Source organism: Ceratotherium simum, chromosome 6, assembly GCF_057802395.1.
Source record: "Ceratotherium simum simum isolate JZ-2026a chromosome 6, ASM5780239v1, whole genome shotgun sequence".
In the NCBI taxonomy this organism is placed as follows: Eukaryota; Metazoa; Chordata; class Mammalia; order Perissodactyla; family Rhinocerotidae; genus Ceratotherium; species Ceratotherium simum.
The window spans coordinates 55,013,644-55,031,499 of record NC_141905.1 but is presented as its reverse complement, the minus strand read 5'-3'; the positions used below and the strand labels follow the sequence as shown (position 1 = coordinate 55,031,499).

Below are 17,856 nucleotides of genomic sequence, written 5' to 3'. Positions count from 1 at the left end.
AAGAGCATGGGCTCAGAGCAGACACAGCTAATTAGGATCATGACTGGCTCACAGGGGCTGAATTCTGCAGCATCTTTGAGGGACAGAGCTAAGAGAGGATAATATATTTCCCCCAAATAATCACTACCAATTGCCTGGTTTAGGTAAATGTGGTTACCAGGGCAATTAATTCAGTGCCATTCAGCTGGTAAGAGGAAACCGTGCCCAGATAACCATATTCCCCACTGCCCATACCGGAGGCCGGCCAAGAACTCCATGACGGCGTTGTAGTTGCCCATGTTCCAGCAGCATTTGGCCACGTGCACCAAATACGAGAAGACTTCCCGCTTCTCCTCCATGGAGCCCGCTGTGAGGATTACCCACGTCACCCAGGAGCTCACCTGGAAAATGCAAAGGGAGGCATTCACTGAAACTATGTCCTGGAAGCTTGATACATATTATTTCATAAGAAAATGGTTTTTCTCTTTTCAAAAATCAGTTTAGTACTAGGAAGTGAAGGACCCAGCCAAGAGACCAATGTGAAGCTCTGGCTCCATCACAGCTTTGCAATAGGATTCTGGGAAAGTCACTTAACCTCTCTGTACTCTTCATCTTCATCTTTAAAATAAGGAGGCTGAAAGGCAATTCATAAAATCTCTCTTGATCTATAAAATTCCATGAGACTATAAGAAAATAAGGCCTAAGAATAATATTGATTTAAATATATTTGACTGACGGACAGCAAGATTAAAGGCGATCAATGCACTTATCCCATAAATGACAGACCATTTATCAAGTAGTACAATACATAATATCAAATGAAAAAATACAGAAATATATATATTTTTGAACTATCTTTTACAAATGCATTATCTATTATGCTTCTCAAATGACTAAATAATAATAAGAACAAACACTTACATAGCACTATACGCCAGGAACTCTTCTAAGCACTTTACATAAGTTAACTCATTTATGTCTCACAACGATCCTAAGAATCAGGGACTATTATTATCCTCATTTTACAGATGAGGAAACTGAGGCACAGAAGGCCTAAGAGACTTGCTCAAGGTCCCCAACAAACAGGTGGTAAAGAGTGAATTTGGACTGAGGTGTGTGCCCCAGAGGTGGCACTATTAACCACTTACTAAATGCCAAATGTGTATATACCAACTCTAATGTTCTCCCACTCCAGGCTTAACTTTATTCTAATGTGACTTGTTTTTTCCACCACACAGACTGGAGTATGATATTTAATAATAATCTACTACTAAAGTACCCCTTTGTGATCTGCAGCCTCAAAATCCTCTGCTTAACATCTCGGATTGTTTTGCTGCTACCTATACTATGGTATTTGGACACCAGTGTTCATTTAAGTTACTTTCTCTATCCTGGCTAATCTCTGGGGTGATAAGCTCAGTTGTTAACAAACCAAAGCTTTGGTCTTAACCCCACATGGCCATTAGCTGCACTTGGTTCACAACAGTGCTGAAACCTGGGGAGCAACTCATTGCCCTGGCCTGAGTGAGGGTGAGGGCTGAACGCAGAGTTTGTGGTGACCCATGACAAATGCAGAAAGAAAAGAGTTCAAGGTCTATGCATACTGCCCCTCCTCTCCCCATCAATAAAATGATAGGAATGAATGGCATTTATTCCTGGCAGAGGGCAGTCCAACCCCATTTTTTCCAGATCAAGAATCTATGGCTTATGGGAGAGTGACTTTCCAAGGTCACAATTCTTGTGGATGTCAAAACTAGGACTCCCAGTCCGGTGCTCTTTCATCTGACGAAAGATGACAGTTTCTCTAAACTTGGCACTGGTTAGGTCCTTCTAAGCACTCAATAAGAGCTGCACGTTTGAAGACAGAGCTGGAATAAAAGGAGACAATATCGAGAAGAGTACTAAAAATGATTAAAGAAATGAAAAAAGCAGAACAGAAGAGACTGATGCTGAACACCTCTTTCCTCTCCCCACCCAGAAACAAATAGGGAAATACAAGCAACAGGGAGTTTCAGTGATAAAACAGCATTCTTCTCTGGCACCAGCCAGGAGCACTGCAGTAATAATCTGTCTCTTCCCTTCTGAAATTGGCTGAAGCAAAATGTGATGGGCCACCTGCCATCCCTGAGCCCAGCCCCAGCTCAGTGGGCTCCGAGCACGCACCTCTGCTCTCTACCTGCTCTGGACTTCGCTGGGCCCTCATGCAATACCAGGAGAGCAGATGTGGACTCAGACCTCTAGGACAAGCCTGGTCCAGATCACCCTGAAAGGAATTCAGAGCCTCTTGGGAAGAAGATAACCATCAGTTCCAATCTCCTGGGACTGCTTTGAGCACACAGGAACTCTTGGGATTCCCAGAGCCAGCCTCTCTCCTGCAGCTATGAGCAGTTCCTTGCTCAGTGTCTCCATGTCATGTCCCCTCACCCAGATACCCAGTTAACAGTCACCTTTGTGAAACTCTGGCTCACTAGAGCAAGACATTATTTTACCAATAGAGACTGAGCATCATTAGTGCTTCTGTCCGATTCTTCCTTGAGTGTGATCTGCTTTGATGAGCCCTATGCTGCTGTAGGAAATCATCAGCAAACACTTAGAATCATAAAATCATTGACTCTTTGAGCTAGAAATTCAAACCCATCTCTTTACAAATAAAAATGAAACCTTGAAAAGTCAAAGACACCCAATGCATGAGTCCTCGAAGCTTATGGCTAGATTATTCCTATGTCTTTAGCTCCTTTCCTGGTGAAATTGATGGCAAATCAGTGTCTCTGGAAAGTCACTGTTCTTTCAGACTATGCTGGCACCACACTTATTAGACCAGGGGCCTGAAAGGGTTAACTTATCTTCCCCTGGAGAGGCCTGCGTCACAGAGCAGGCACAGATCACCACATGGTTTGTGCCTCAATCCTGATCATGCATCCAGATTTATTTCCTATCAGTCAAATCATTTTCCATATACTTTCCCACAATGCTAGGAAAAAAATAGCGATACCGTATTTCACATGGAAACCTAATTTAAACCAACTGTTCCATCTCGGAGTGTGAGTCCCCAGGGCCCGGTCGTTGAGATCATGTAAGCACTGTTATCATAAACACACACACATACACACACACACACACACACACACACACACACAAACACACAAACACAGTGCAACATCTGCTTACCGACTTCAGGGACAATTCTTATTGCGGCTTAACGTATTCATAATTTCACAGGCATTAAGCGATCAGTGTCATCACTAATTATGGAAAATAAAAGACACAAAAAGGAAACAAGGATTCAGCAATGACTGTAAAATGTTGCCCGAAGCATAAAGGGCAGTCACATTTACTAAGTAGAAAATGGGATATGTTGCCAACCCAGAAAGAATTTCAGGACACCGAAATCACATAGAAAAACACAAAAATCACATACATATAATGTCCTACGACTCAGTCATGGGAGCATCCCTAGGGTGGAGAGGTGTTAGATGTGGCAGATTATTTTGCCTTATTTCAATGGTCAGCACAGAGCAGAGAGAGACTCTGGCCCCCAGCAGAGTTCTTCCAGAGTTCCTCCCAGAGGCTCTGTGCTCACCCTGATGACCCTGACCCCTTGGTACATGCCTACAACTCCACCACAACTGCTCCTCCCCAAATGTTTTTTTCTTCTTTCTCTCGCTTTTCTCAGGACTCTTAGGCTTAGCCAAACTGAACAGCTTGCTCTCTCTTCTCACATCAAAGACCTAATTGGCATCACACAAGCTCAGTTTAGAAGGAATGTTCTTGCTCCACAAAATGACCTTCTCCTGCTCCACCACGTCTTGCCCGTGTCCTGTGTAAAGCCGAACCTTACCTTGACCCACCAGGCCCCTGTCCATTCTCCAACCTCACCTCAGCTCTCCCCCACATCCCTGCTTTGAGGGAGGTGACCAAGGCTACTTCCCATCCCAGGGACCTTGTACTGGTTGTCCCTTCTAGGAAGGCTTCCCCCATACCCCACCTTTGATTTAGCCAACAAGTACTTATCCTTTAGGCACAACTGCCCTTAGACCCCACAATCAGGATCCCTGTCCTGGGCCCCACGTTTTAGAAGGCCCACACTGGCTCATCCAGCTGTGCCCCTCTCCACAGAGTGAGAAGCCCGTAAGTTGGAGGGAACATGTCTGCCCACTGGCTGTGCACCCACTTCCAGATCATTCACCCCTGTAGACTCTGGAATACCAAGTCCCCTGTACAAACAGCCCTAAGCCCACTTCCAGGCCTGCAAGGGCCTTTTATCTGGATCATTCCTCCTGATGGTAGATCAAAACTCTAGGCCTGAAGGCTCGCCCAGGGGCAGTGAGGGGGGTGGCGTGTGGATGGAGTTTGAACCTGAGGCCTGAGGTGTCCACATACAGGCATATGAGCCACGACGGAAAGAGAAGGTGGGCAGGCCAAGGGCTGGGGCCTCCTTTGTACTTCATCCTGGCTCCTCTGTAGTCAGGGGCACGCTGCCTTCACGAATCTGATGAAAGCATCACTTTCTCGAGGAGGCCTGCTCTGACATCCCACTAGGCTAGGTCCTCGTGCTGTGCATTATCTAGTGCCCCTACATCTCCTTGACCCCAGACTCCCTGCACAGTCAGCACTGTGTTCCCCAAAAGGCAGACATCCGTTCTGCTGTGCTCACCAGTAGCAGCGTCCACTGTCAGTGCTTAATGAGATTCGGTGAATGAGTGGATGTGACCTCCTCCAGGAAGGCTTTTCTGATGGCTCATGTAGCACCTCACATTCAACTTCTTCTGGTTCTCTTTGACTTAATGTTAGACCTTGAGTTCAACATTCCGTCTGCACTTGGATTCTCACTACTGCATGGATTTGCATCTGGTTTATTTTTGTTACATTTGTCTGCCTGACTCTTTCACATGGATCTGTTCTGTCTCCCCCACCAGACCTTAAGTCCTCAAGGACAGAGACCATCTTTCCCACATCTCCAGTGTGGGGATGCTCGGTGGCTCTGACTGACAGGCAGGCCACCCAGAGTCCCAGGAGGCCATGGGCAGAGAGGATTCTCAGCCTCCAGAAGGTCCGGGATTATATTTGGGAGAAGGCCTGAACGCTTCCTACTGCTGTTCCCAAGTCCAGAAAAACGGGACAAATGACTTTATGCCAAAAAGTTTTTTTGAACACGCTGAGCAGAAGTTTTCCTAGAAAGATGATCCTTTCTAATGGGTATCTGGTCCCCCTAACTGCAAAGGCTGGGCTCAAATGGTGAAATCTAAAGAAGACAGCGAATGTCTAGACAAAGGCACTCTGAAGTAGTTTACATTAGTACACATCTACACCTGCTCTCCATGGAGCTTTACTAACACAACCCTTGAATTAGAGTGTGTGGACACGTACATGCACACAACACATTAACAGACAGACGGACAAACAGACACACACCCCCCTGCCCAGGCAGCACTCCTCACAACGTGGAGCACCGGCACCAGAATCTCTGGTGGTGGTAGAGTGTTTGCTCAAATGCAGATTCCAAGGTCTCCCCTAGACCTAGAAACCATATTCTCCAAGAGCAGGGCCCAGGAATCTGCATTTTTAGATGACTCCCTTGTGCTTCTTGCTCACACTTAAATGAGAACTATCCCAGGGGTTCAGCGTCCCTTTCTGCACTCCTGAGCCTCAAGCCAGAGCTCAAGCATCATGTCTGTAGTACCAGTCACCACTGTAAGTCACCGTCTCTGTAACTGCACTGGAGACTGGGGCTGCGACCCGTGTGGAACTAGGAAGGAGAGGCCAGAGGGAGGCAGCACAGCATGGTGTAGAGACCATGGGCGCTGGAGTTGAGAGGACCTGCATTCACCTCTCGGTTCCACTGTTGCCTTGTACATGTCCCTGAGGCAAGCCATCTAACCCATCGGCCTCAATTCCCTTTTCAGTAAAATGGGAATAATAATATTTACCTCATCAAACTATCGTGAGGGAGAAACTGGAGATTATATCTAAAGATCTCAACATGATGCTTGGTGTGTGGTTAGGGACACAATAAATGTTTACTATTGTGATACTGCTGCTGCTACCACTACTATTAATACTGTTACCTGAGTTGTAGAGGAAACAGAACACAGAAATCCAGAAGAAAGGAATCTTTAAGTACCAATTCTAACCACGACAAGGCTGGACCAGGAGGAAAATGTGATTGCTTGAGAAGGGTTTGTGCCCTGAGCACAAGCCTTTCCTAACAGAAGGGTAACTCACATATTTCCTTTTCTCTGAAGGCATCCCTGACTCTTCATTAGGAATAAAATATCCTTTTTTTCTATTTAAATCGCCCTATCCCATACACATACACACAAATACACATATATGTATTTACAGGTGTATTTATAGTACCTTGTCCTGGACCAATCTCCCCCATCTGTAAGCTCCTTAAAGGCAGAGACCGTGACTTATTCATACTGGGGGCTCAGTACCAAGGATGCAGTGCCAGGCATCCTCTTTGACATGAAGCAGGTGCAGAAGAGTCTCTTCAACTCCTTGTCCTGCTTGGCATGGTTCTACTGATGACTCTTTGTTTAGGAGGGACACGGAGGTGAAAAGGGAGACACCTGAAGGTGGCTTCTGGAGAAGCCCTAAACACACCCTACATTATATCCTTCTCCTTCCTTTCAAATTGCATCACAACTGTCTACAGAACAAACCCTAAACCTCTTTTTTTTGGCCTTCAAGCCTGGCACCATCTGATCCAGCATAAATTTTCAGTTGCCCACCACTCATCTGTCTGACATTTCAAGCCTACTACATTTTGTATCATTTCCTATTCTCCACCTATTCCTATCTCTATAGTATTGTTCAATCCGTTTCCTTGTGTTGTGAATATATAGGGGATTTTGTTTGTTTATTTGTTTTGTTTTGGCTGGTCAACCTCTCTTAGCTGAATTGCTCTTTCCTCATCTTAATCTGTATAGATTACATAGGGCTGTCCCACTCCCTGCCTTCAGGCCTGGCCTCAGTGATTTGTTCAAAGATTGTATATGACCCAAGCCAGGCCAACTAGAGCCCTTCTTCAGTCTTTCCCAAAACTATCAGGAAAAGAGACACAATCTTTTTGTTGGAATCACAAACTGCACAGATATGAGCCTGGAGCTATTGACAGCTATCTTTGCCACAATATCGGGAGAGCACGCCTGAGAATGAAGCCAACAGAAAAGAAAGATGAAGATGGATTCCTGAGGACACTGGTCAGATTCCTAGATCCAGCCATACTTGAAGCCCTCTGAAGTTGCCATATACATAAACTAAAAAACTTCCTTCTCTTGCTTGAGCAATTCAACTCTTGAATTGAGTTGCTGTTAACTTGCAATTGAAAAAAAAGCCTTGACAAATATATCTTGGCTTGAGATGACCCTCTCTCTTCTAACAAACACTTACTGAGTATCTACTATGTATCGTGCACCATGCTGGACACTAGTAAACAAGACAGACATGGTATCTGCCCTTGGGGAGCTTGGAGCCTCATGGGGGAAAATAACATAAGCAAACAATTAAATAGTAGCATGGTTGATATTATGATTGGGCAAGTACCAGATCAACTTAACCCATTTATATGCTACCATCTTTGGAAGTCTGGTCTTTCTACCACTCGTTGGTCCCAGTTGCCTTCCCAAAGTACTTTATTTATATCTCTGTAACAGCGCTTATGCTTTCCACAAACAGTTACTGCATGCCTGTGAATTTGCCAGGAACTATGCTAGGCATGGGGGCAGGAGGAGTTGGAGCAAGTATAAGAAAAGTAAGATAGCATGCTCTGCCTTGCAATTAAGTCAGTTATATATATGTCCACCTTCTCTAAATTGTCAGTTCCTGAGGATAGAGACCATAGTACCCTGGCCGTCTTTCTATTTTTTGCAAACTGTCTTGCCCATAGTTTGCATAAAATACTTGTTTATGCTCAAATTATTCACCTATAAATTCCCCAAATAGTCAGAAATTAGGTTATTTTTATAATTTTATTTATTTATTTATTTTTTCCCCCAAAGCCCAAGTAGATAGTTGTATGCCGTAGTTGCACATCCTTCTAGTTGCTGTATGTGGGACGCGGCCTCAGCATGGCCGGAGAAGCAGTGCGTCGGTGCGCGCCCGGAATCCAAACCCGGGCCGCCAGTAGCAGAGCGCGCGCACTTAACCGCTAAGCCATGCGGCCGGCCCAATTAGGTTCTAAATTCACTAGAAGTATTTACTGTTTTCAAATCAACTAGGGGAAATGTTTTGACTTAGCTATGCAAATGCCGTTTCTAGTTAAATGGACTGCAGAGAATCGCCAACAGCTATGCAGGTGTTATCCTCTGCTCTCCTATCATACTCAATTGAATGGGTCATTCATTCTGAAACCAATTATTAAATGGTATTCAAGAGTAAGCCTCATTTCACGCATATTCTCCTCTTTTGTCAAAGCATTTATTGACAGCCCTAGAATAGGGTCCTTGTCATTTTTATCCCATTTTAATAATGGGATTAAAACCCATGGCTAGCAGTTTACATAAAGTCTTGATATAAGCGAGCTGTTAGCTCCAAACTACCGTGATGTGACTGCAGGGCCATTTATGAATCAATTTCTTTTTCTCTTTGCATGATTTTAATAATCCTTTCAACAGTAACAGCTTCCAAGTATTGGGCATGTAGTTGTGAGAGGTACACTGCTTATCCCATCTGATCCTCTTAGCCCTACATGGCTGGTATTAATACTGTCCCCATTCTACAGATGAGGAAGCTGAAGTTCAGAGTGGCTAAGCTAGCTTGTTCAAGGTTACACAACTAGGAATGAGCCAAATCAAAAGCTTGTGCTTTTAAACTACCATGCTTTACTACCTTCCATTTTTTCTTGTGGGCATTAGACCAAAGAGTGAATTAATCACAGCTTTTAGCCCCAACAGCTACCCTGATCTACTGAGCAAAGAAATGCCTCAGCTAAGACTATGGGGAACCCAGCTCGAAGATCTGAGAGACGAAGCTGAGTCACATCCCCTTTAGAAGTAGCATGTTAGCATTCTGAGGGGTCACCGAGAATGTGGTGTAGGTGCTTGCTGGTTCCATCACGCATCTAAAATTCTAAGTTTTCTATGACATGCAAAGTAGGACAGGGTCCTCCTGAATTAAAGAGTCTGGAAGAGGAAGGAATGTGTGAGAGAAGACTGTGAGCGATTCCATCCCTGCAACTCACTCATGGAGACAGCCAGGTGTCCCAGGCAGAGGTTAGAGAGAGAGTCAGGAGATGCCCCCAAGAAATCTGCTTCTTGAGCTGCTGCCACCGCTGGAATGGCCTACCTGCCTCCCCTGGTCCCTGCAGCCTCTTTGCTCCAGCTAAGTCGTGGGACCTTTAGCAAACATATACTCGTAAGCAAATCTTGACTGAGTGCCCACCCTCAAGGAGCTCACACTCCAGTGGGCACCGCTCTGGGCACTGGGGCATGCAGTGAGCAAGGCAGACACTGTCCCTGATCTCCCAGGAGATGGTGGCATTTTCACCACCCAGCATGACTGGTCCCTTCTTGTCCCAGCTGTGATCTGGCTTCCATGGGGACTCTCCTTCACCTCTCCTCACCGGGGATCTCAACTGGGCAGTGCCAGTGGGCACTGAGAGGCTGACTGTCACAGGCTGTGTTCGCCCTTTTCTGACATCAGAAACAATAATAATAGCAAATGCTCTTGTAGAGTCTACTTAAATAGACGCCGTTTTTAGAACTTAACATGTATTAACTCATTTTATCCTACAACAACCCAATGAGGTATACGTCATTATCACCCCATTTTACAGATGAAATGGAAGCACAGAGAGGTTTAGTCACTTGCCCAAGATCAACAGCTAGTAAGTTGTAGAGGTGGGATCCCCCAACCTAGGCAGCCCAGCCCCAGAGCCCATGCTCATAATATTGTCCTGTGCTGGCATGAGTTGGTTCTTAAATGCTGGTGTTTCTTGGGGATCCACCCTTGGCTCCTCTTAGATCTCTTCTTCTTCTTCTTTTTTTTTTTTGTGAGGAAGATTAGCTCTGAGCCAACATCCATTGCCAATCCTCCTCTTTTTGCTGAGGAAGATTGACCCTGGGCTAACATCCGTGTCCACCTTCCTCTACTTTATATGGGACGCCGAAACAGCATGGCTTGACAAGTGGTGCATCAGTGCGTGCCTAGGATCCGGGCCTGCGAACCCCAGGCCCCCAAAGCGGAGTGCGCGCACTTAACCGCTGTGCCACCGGGCCTGCCCCTCTTCTTAGATCTCTGCTCATGCTACATCCTCTCCCTAGATAATTTCCTTTATGTATCTGGTTTTACCCACCTCTCTGCTGTTGTCTCCGAATATCTACCTCTTGTCCTGTATATTCAAGAATTAACTGGACATTTCCACCTAGAGGGCCCAAAGGCTCCAAAAGCCCACCCTGACCCCACTTGACCGGGGTCCCACTTTGACTCCCCCTTCACCTTCCATTCCCAAATCCAATTAGTTGCCAAGTAGCCCAGATGTCACCTCCTCCAGGAAGCCTTTCTTGAACCCTCACTCGGCTAATCAATCCTCTGCGCTAACATAACTTGATCATTGCACTGTGACCACTTTCCCCCAGGGCCCTGCTCTGCAGTTTGAGCTCCTTCAAGGCAGGCACTGTTTTACTCATCCATTTCCCAGCACAGGTTCCAGCATGAGTGGTGGATCCTCAATAACTTCTTGTTTTGAGTCACATACAAAGCACAGCAGCCAGCTCCCTGTGGGTGCTGCCCTTCCTCGAAGAGCGTCCGTGCACCTGAGTGCTCAGGGCATGTGGGGGCTGCAGTAGAAGAAGTGAGGCTGACAGCTCCATCCTGTAATCACCTGCCAGCTTGCTCTTCACTCAAGAGGCTTAAGAGACCAGTGCTGGGGAAGGACACCCAGGGAGCCATGACATAGAAGGCCTACGGGTAACGTAGCCTATGACGAGAAGATTCCACTTTCCCTGAGATAACGGGGCATCAGAGAATGAGGGTAGTGGTGGCTTTCTCATCTGCTCTGGAATGGGCTGGGCCCATTCTGAGGTACCCTGAGTGATGGACAGGAAATGGCCTCCCTGATGACTCAAGTGCCCTGGATGAGGAAGCCACTGGCCACAGGCCACACTGCTTGGGAAAAGGGCAAGAGTGAAGGTTGTCTTCCAGGGCCACGCAGGTCCAGAAGGTTTTGAGACATGGCGTGAATCACTCTGGGCCCCAGAGCGGGTGGATGCCTGTCACAGGAAAGTAAAAGTGAGCCCAGCAAGTCACTATTTCACTTGTAGAGCCCAATGGCAAATGTTTGCCAACTGCAATGCAGATGGTGAGCTGGTAACAGGAAAGTAACAACTAAACCAACACTAATAATCAAGCAGGAAGGAGAGAATGGAAGGGAATAAAATGCTTTGCCTGTGTTGGCATATGTTCCCCTGAAGACAAATCTCTGTGAAGAAACAAAGGATATTGGCATCCCACCAAGATCAATTACATCCTGGCCTGCTGGACATGGATAGATAGCATAGATCATTAAGAAGAAGATAATTAAATCTGCCGTCTGTGCAGTACACGTGTGTAGGGGTGAGCTTCTGTGAATGAACTTTTTAGGGGATAAAGCTGATGAAAACCAGAATTCTGTCTCTTCAACTTCCCTGTTCCAATGGGAGGCGGGGGGAGGAGGGCATGTAATGGTGAGAACACAGGATTTGGAGCCAAAGAAATGCAGGTTCATTTCTTGACACAGCTTTTCACTATTTCTGTGACGTTGAGCAAGTTTCTTATCTTCCCTGAGACTCAATTTCTCACCCATATAATGGGAATAATAAATGTCCTAAATATCCTGTATCACAAGGGTTGTGGTGACTAACACAAGAGACAACCCATGGGAAGGGCTCCCGTGCTCAGAGCAGAGTACAGACTCAGTAAATGTCAACTAATACTGATAATTAAAAAATAATAATAACAAGCAGCTCCTTCTCCAAGAGGTGGTCTTTGTAGAAGATGTGGGTCTTTTTATTACAGTGCCAGTTTCTCTTCTCTGCTTAGCAGGGAGGGACTTACCAAGGATTAAACCCGCAGAAAGAATGATCTTTCACTGTTTTAAAGAGGCCAGAAAGGAGAGGCAGAGGGAAGGTGGTAAAGGCAAAAGAAAAAAATTTGGAAAAAGCATTTCAATAGAAAGCCTAAGCAAAGTAGGCAGGGAGGGGCGGGAACAGGAGACGAGGAAGGATGACCTGGGCGAGCGCTGTCTGAGGAAGTAGGGGCACGTGGATACGGTTTCGTAGGAGGGCAAGTGCTTGCAAAAATAGCAGTGAGTCACCAATAGGTTCTAAAAGGGCAGCTGCCCTGAGAACCCGGGGCCTTTTGTCCAGGAAACATCAGGTACACTAGACTGCAGTTACTTTCAATTCAGAGTAGGATTCAATGACAGCATGTGACAGCAGCCACTTCAACATCTTTCTTGCTTTGCGAAAAGGAGGTCATCTTTTCTGGGGGAAGAATAGATCCCAATTCTGAATAAAAACCCAGAGAGCTGTACATGTCAAGCAAAAATTCTGGAATGCCTCACCAACTACCTAATCTATAAAAATAAACAACGAGTGCCCTGTGATGCCATCACATAACTGGCTGAACATAACAAGCTGCCTTGGTGGAGCAAAGCAAAGAACTTGAGACTGAGAGCTGAGAGCACAGAAATTCAATTCGGGAAGTCAAACAACTGCCCAGTGGCCTGGCTCCAGCACTTCCCAGCCGTACTTGATACTTCATTCGTCTTGTTTGCTGACTGGCATGCTTATGCGTGTGTGCCAGCCCCCTGCAGCCTTAGAGTTTGAAATCTTGACCTGCAGGCACTTGATCTGCCAATTTTGAATTATTCCCATGTGTTCTGCATACTGTAGGTACCCAATAAATATTACCCAGCACCTGTAGTTATCCCTTTCTGCTTTGAAGACCCAGATAGAGACAGATCAGCAACTTTTTGTGGTAATGTTTCCCGAATTGTATTCCAGGCACGTGTTCTATCAGATGTTAAGTATTTTGTGAACAAAGTGTCTGGGGCCACATAAGTTTGGGAAATGCTGAGACAAATCAAGATTTCCTCACTGGCAGGATTTCTCGGAGCTTTAAATATGCTAATGTGCATGGTAAATCTCTAAGAAGGAGCTAATATTCAGTTTCCCAAATTCTTTTGACCATGTGATACATTTCTCAAAGGAACATTAACATCTAGAAAGACCCTGGAGTATCGGCACTGGGTCTCTCCAAGCTCCTTTAGCGTAGAGTGGGTATAGCTAGCGGCTTGAGTGGAGACTTTTCCCTGCATCTGCCCACCCTGAGAACAAATCCCTTCATCTCTAGAAACTGCATGGTGGGAGGGGACTTTGGAAGGTAGAAATAGTCAGAAATAGCAGCATATGGTTTTATAACTGGTGTCACAAATTCAGAATCTATATATCATTGGAGGAATTCTAAAACCAAGACACAGGGAAGATTTTCCTTATAATCCAAAATGAAGAGAGTAAGGCAGATGGGCAACTATTATTTCATAGCCGAGGAAAAAGCCTCAGAGGAAAAGCCTCATGAGGAAAAAGCCTCAGACAGCAACAGCTTTTAGCCATGTGGTTCCACTACATAACGTGACAACTAATAAATCAGAGGACCTCAGTGGTTATTTAGCCCACTTCCCTTATTTTATAGATGAAGAAACCAAGAACCAGAGAGGTTAGGTGACTTGTTCAAGGTCACCCAGCTAGTCAGTGGAAGTGCCAGGGCTAGACCCCAGGTCCCTTGACCTCAGGACATCCTATAGTTACAACCTGCTGCGCTCCCCGTATCTCTGTGAAGGGGATTTGATGCACCACCACCCCTCCATCCCTCCCTCTTTATGGGTCCTCAGAGGCAGGCTCACCTGGGTGAACAAGTGGTGCATGCCAGGAAGGAGCCAACCTGGTCCAACGGTGAGGAGGAGGAGGAGAGCTGGGAGCTGCAGGAATTGCTAAAGACGCTAACTCAGGTAGCCTAAGAGACCGTGGCAGTGGGTCCTAGTTGGGCAAAACGGGAGGAATAAAAGGGAGAAGAGCCAGGCAATGAAAACGAGAGTGCCCAGCACAGGGCCTGCCACGTCACAGCCCCAGTGGACAGCTGACCTGCCTGCAGAATTTCAGATATGCTGAGGCTTGAACTTTTCCTCCAGCTCAGCCAGAGAGAGGACTCCAGCTGTGTCCTGCAGACAGCCACGGGAGCGAAAGGGCCCATGAGCATGGAGATTTGGGGCAGAATTCTAGAAGGGAGGCTGGAAGGAAAACAGGGGAGAAATAACAAATAAAAGAAGTTGGTGCAGTTGATGTTTGTCTTCAATAGGGATGGCAGGACAGGTAAAAGGAAGAGGCAAGAAACCACTGCTTCCGTGAGCAGAGGAGCCCAGCAGGAAGAGCCATTCCAGGAAAATTCCTGCAAGGCTCTGTGTTTCTGGAAAGGAGAGAGCAGCTGCTCACTAGTGGCAGCAGCAGATTATGGGCTGGGGACCCTGATTAACAGCTTATGGTCACAAACGCAAGGTTAAGAGCTGTGGAAATTCAAAACTTTGGACGTGGGGAGGCTGAAGTGAGCTTCAGACCAGCAGAAGAAAAGGGATTTATTTTGGAGACTGGGCTGTGCGCCTGGCAGGACTTGGGAGGGATTTTGCTGAGGGGGCTGAAGTTAAGGCTGCTCGTTTTCTTCAGGAAAGTGAGTTAAAAAAGCTTGGGGGGTGTTGAAAGTTTTTGAGGGTGTGTTGATAGTTCCTGTAAAAGTGACAGACCTCTTTGGCGTCTGAGTGGCTGGTTATCTAAAGGTTACACGGACCTGTGGCAAGGCGGGGTAGAAGCCAAACACCAGCCTTGCTTCTCCTGTAGCGAGAGGGTGAGTTTTAACCCCAGAGGGTAATGACATGTTTTATATCTGGCTCAAGAAGTCTCTTTAGAGAAATATTTACTTGGAAACTTCTTAGGGTACAGATGACAGAGACTGAAAAGTAAAAAACACCATTTAAGTATTAGAAAGTGACACCTCATACCAAAAAAAAAAAAAATCCCCAAACCAAACCAAAACAAAACAAGATCACGTTTTTGGGATGTTGACTGCACAAATACTCTTTACTAGATGCAGTGGGGGGCAGCCCCTGTTTGAAATCAGAGGTGCGGGATTCAAGCCTCAGCTCTAACGTTCACTGACTGTGTGATACTGGGCTAACCACTTGGTCTCTCTGCTACTCCTTCACTTTATAGCAGGCCTATGAGCAACACCCACCCTACAGAATTGTAGAATTCAAGGAAATCAGGTGGAAGTGCCTTATATACTTATAAGCACAGTGGAAAGGTTAGCCAATTTTACTAATATTAATGGGCACATATTCAATGATAGCGAGATATGGTATTTGATTTTGTGAGGTACCTACATTTAATGTGGCATTTCTTTGAACTTAGAAATTACAATTTTTTTGTTAATATCTAATATGTTTCCCTCGCCGTGCCATTATACAGCCCCTCCCTGGATTCTCTGCTCCATGGAGGGACCGGAGAGCATCAGGTCTTAGACTCGTGCATAGAATATGCCTACATTACACACAGCCTCACTCTTTAAATTCTATATTTTTATATCTTTCCTGTGGCGGGGAAGAAATGAGCGAAGGAAGATGCTTTTCATGTCCATGAGGTTCTATAGATAAACTGACAGATGCTAACAAGAGAGCAAAAGCAAATTTTGGTATGTGTTGATGAGAGTTGAGGTAAACAAAGAATATCCAAAAACTAGATATTTTCATATAAAGTTCACTAAAAAGATTTCTATTTTCTCCTAATTTTCTAAGTCCTCGAAAATATAGTCAAAAACTTAAATGTTTTAGTCAGATATTTTTCTGAAACAAAATTGGCATGCATAATTTTTTTTTTCTTTTAACTCTAAATGAATAGACTGCAGCCTTCGATCAAATATATCCAACACCTGTAGCATATAAACTCAGGCCCAGATTTCCTAAAAATGCTGGACATGTTTTAGTATTTTAATGATAAAACCCAGATGTCTTGTTTTACATGCCCTGGAAGAAAAGAAACATACAACCTTATAAAGAACACTCACCATTTTAAATCTGATTAAACTCTATGCCAAACAAGGACTGGAAAGAGTATGATGTTTGTACAAACAATCTTTTAAAAAAGTATTTTTCAAATCCACTTAAATGTTCTGGAAAACTCCTGAAATGTGAACCAGCAATATTTATTTACATTCCACCGCTGCATTGGAGTACTAGTTTGGGGTCATGTCTCCATGCTTGGAGTAGGAGTCGTGGTGACGATTAGCTTGAGTCTCCAATCTGTTTCGAGGCCCAAGTGGAATGAACCCCTCTTAGGTCACGCTTATACATATGACAATATCATTTAGAGCCCGTGGTTCCTAAATGTGGCTCGGCATCAGAACCACCTGCAAGAGTTTCTTAAAAATAACTAATTGTAGACTTCACCATTTAGCATCTAATTCAGTAGATCTGGGGAGGAGGACAGGAATCTGTCCTTTTAAAGAGTTTTCCTAAGTGATTCTGATAAAGCTTTATATTTGGGAACTGCTGATCTAAGGCCTTGGCCATTCTCAAACTTAAATGTGCATAGGACTTATTGGGGATTTTGTTAAAATGCAGCTTCTGATTCAGCAGGTCTGGGGTGGCGGTGGGGGCAGAAGATTCTGCGTTTCCAACAAGCTCCCAGATGATGCTGAGGGGCTGGTCTGGGGAACTACAAATTGCAGTTCATTCTCAGGTCTCTTCAGTCTCTTCCATTCTGGAATAGTTCCTCCATATTTCCCTGTCTTTCATGTCCTCGAAGTTTGAAAGATTGCAGGGCTTACATTATGTAGGATGGCACTCAACCTGGGTCCGTCGGAAAATTTCTCATGACCAGACTTAGGTTACGTTGTTTTGGCAGGAATGCCCCAGACAGCAGCTGGGCGTGGCTGGGTGCATCACATCAGAGGGCACAGGATAACACTTCACACCACAGGTGATATGAATCTTGATCATGTGGTCAGGTTGGTGTCTACCAGGTTTCTCCACCATAAAGCCACCACTTGCCCCCTATAATTGATTAGTATTTTGTGGGGAGATAATTCGAAGATTGCATCAAAATCCTGCTCCTCATCAACCCTCCATCCACCTGCCTTCCGTTGATGACTACTGCCTAGATCGACCACCTAGCTCTAAAATAAGTGCCACATGGTAATTTATATGTCCACCATTCCAGCTATATTCATGCATTGCATTCTTCAGTAAGAATTAGTTTTCCCTTCTCCCTCATTTATTTATTTACTCACTTAAAAAATCAGCATAGACTCATGGATTATAATTTTTTTCACTATTTTGGAATCCATGACTATCATAATGAAGCTCACATTGTCCTAAAGTGGCTCCCGGGTCCTTTTGACATGTCTCCATCATCATTTGAGCATTTCCTTATTTTCTAGCATAACAAGATGTTTCAGACTTATCTTTAATTTCCCCTGCCCCAGACGTGGAATCAGCCATTTCTCCAAGAAGCCCTGGTTTCCTTTTAGTGGAGATGGTATTTAGAATCCAATAGCTGCATGCTCAATGCACTCACTGCTACTGGAATGTCATTGCGTCTAGGTCCCCTAAGCACACAGGGCTAGAAAACACACACACACACACACACACACACACAGAGAAAGACAACTATTCTCAAATTTATTTGTGTATATATATTTAAAAACATAAGTTCATAACAAAATCTACTTTTCCATTTAATACCTCGAGGTTCTTTCTAGCCTTTCTCCTTTCTAGGTTTTTAAGTATCTTTTCCAACAGTGATGAACCTGGCGTTCCTATATTTATCCTAAACATATTTAATTATTTAC

At 45.0% G+C, this 17,856-nt stretch overlaps 1 protein-coding gene across 2 annotated transcripts in view; it reads right to left on the bottom strand.

Annotated features, from left to right (window-relative positions):
• The window catches only part of PLCE1 (phospholipase C epsilon 1), a 325,603-nt gene that overhangs the window by 98,127 nt on the left and 209,620 nt on the right, over positions 1-17,856 (bottom strand). For both annotated transcript variants that reach the window (XM_087432292.1, XM_087432293.1), the window contains exon 5: positions 235-380. In XM_087432292.1, the coding sequence (XP_087288418.1) occupies positions 235-380 (146 nt within the window). The remainder of the gene's footprint in view (positions 1-234; positions 381-17,856) is intronic.